At 43.6% G+C, this 1,743-nt stretch overlaps 1 protein-coding gene across 1 annotated transcript in view; it reads left to right on the top strand.

Annotated features, from left to right (window-relative positions):
• LOC106871942 (rhomboid-related protein 3) overlaps positions 1-1,743 on the top strand; it is a 297,954-nt gene that overhangs the window by 230,290 nt on the left and 65,921 nt on the right. Inside the window, exon 5 of the mRNA XM_052975292.1 lies at positions 969-1,202. Within this exon, the coding sequence (XP_052831252.1) occupies positions 969-1,202 (234 nt within the window). The remainder of the gene's footprint in view (positions 1-968; positions 1,203-1,743) is intronic.

The following is a 1,743-nucleotide window of genomic DNA, read 5'->3' as shown; positions in this document are numbered from 1 at the left end:
ACCACCACCACCACCACAATCATCACCACCACCACCACCTGCACAGCAACATCAACATCAGCACCATCAACACCACCACTAACACTAGCACTAACAACACCACCACCATCATCATCATCAATACCACCACCACCATCAACAACATCACTAACACCAGCACCAACATCAACATCAATAGTACCAGCACAACCACCAACACCACCTCCACCAACACCACAACCACCAACACCACCAACACCAACACCACAACCACCAACACCACCTCCACCTCCACCAACACTACAACACCAACACCAACACCACAGCCGCCAACACCACTTCCACCACAACCATCAACAACACCACCACCACTAACACCACAACCACTAACACCACTTCCCCCTACACCTCCACCACCAGCACCAACACCACAACCACCAATACCACCAATATTAACACTAACACTGCCAACAATACCACCACCACCAGCAACAACAACAACACCACCACTACTTCAACCTCCACCACCATGTACCATTCCTAATAACTACCTATGCTCCTAGCCAACCACCTCCCCCCCTCAGTTGACTCATCCATCCGCCCATCCATCCACCCACTTATCCAACCGTCCACATTCCCATTCTCTCATCCATTCATCTATCCACTCGTCCACCCTACCCAGACAACCATCTAACCATCCAGCCATCCTTCTCCAGCCCCTAACCATCCACCTTCCTATCCACTCCTTTCTGGGGCCCTTAAGCCCCCTCTCCCTCCCAACCCTGACACCCACCTCTCTATTTGTCTATTCTGTTTACATGTTCATTGCTTTTTTTTCCTTTTTTTTTTGTTGTAATAACAATTCACATATTTGCTATCACAGTTGTTGTTGTTGTTGTTGTTGTTATGACAACTATTGCTGTTATAATTGTTGTTGTTGTTGTTGTAGTATCATAGTAACAGTTGTGCCTTTCTTCCTTTTCAACCAGATGAGCAACAAAAGAAATCCAAGCTTCCGACTGGCTGTGCAGAGCCGAGAAGCTGTGGACGGCTGGAGCGACAATTTTGTCTACCTTCAGAGCAGGAAGGATTCTCGTTTCAGAAGAATGGTACGCAAGATTGCAAAGGAGTTTCTTACTGATGAACTGGACAGACAGTACTATGCTGACCGCTACAGCTGCTGGCCTCCACCCATCTTTGTACCAGTAATTACTTTAATGGAGGTAAATATATACCGTTATTTTTGTATTTCAAAATTTTATTTAGTCTTTTAATGTCTTTCATTTTCTTGTGGGTTTCTGGAGTTTATGATGCTGTATTTCAGTTTTGTTTTGAATTTAATACTATTATAGTTTAAGGTGGTCAGTGCACTTGGTGGTATTTCATTTGTCCATGTGTTCTGAGTTCAAATCCTGCTGAGGTCAACGTTGTCATCTATCTTTTAGGGGTTGATAAATTAAGTACCAGTGAAACACTGGAATCAATATCATCGGCTTAACCTGTATGTTGGTGTGTATGTGTGTGTGTATGTTGGTATGTGCATTTATGTATGTATGTATGTATGTTGGTGTGTGTGTGTGTATGTTGATATGTGAATTTATGAATGTATGTTAGTGTGGGGTGGGTGTGTGTGTGTATGTTTGTGTCACCTTTTCATGAGATTGTATGATAATTCATAAACAAGTGTCACTGTGATGCTTGTGGTGCCATTCATTCCTTGTCTTTCTGAAAAAACAAAACAAAAAAAAAGACCCCCCCCCCCCA

The sequence above is a fragment of the Octopus bimaculoides genome, chromosome 21 (genome assembly GCF_001194135.2).
Source record: "Octopus bimaculoides isolate UCB-OBI-ISO-001 chromosome 21, ASM119413v2, whole genome shotgun sequence".
NCBI classification, from domain to species: Eukaryota; Metazoa; Mollusca; class Cephalopoda; order Octopoda; family Octopodidae; genus Octopus; species Octopus bimaculoides.
The sequence above is the reverse complement of the archived record's forward strand: the minus strand, read 5'-3'. Positions and strand labels throughout refer to the sequence as shown.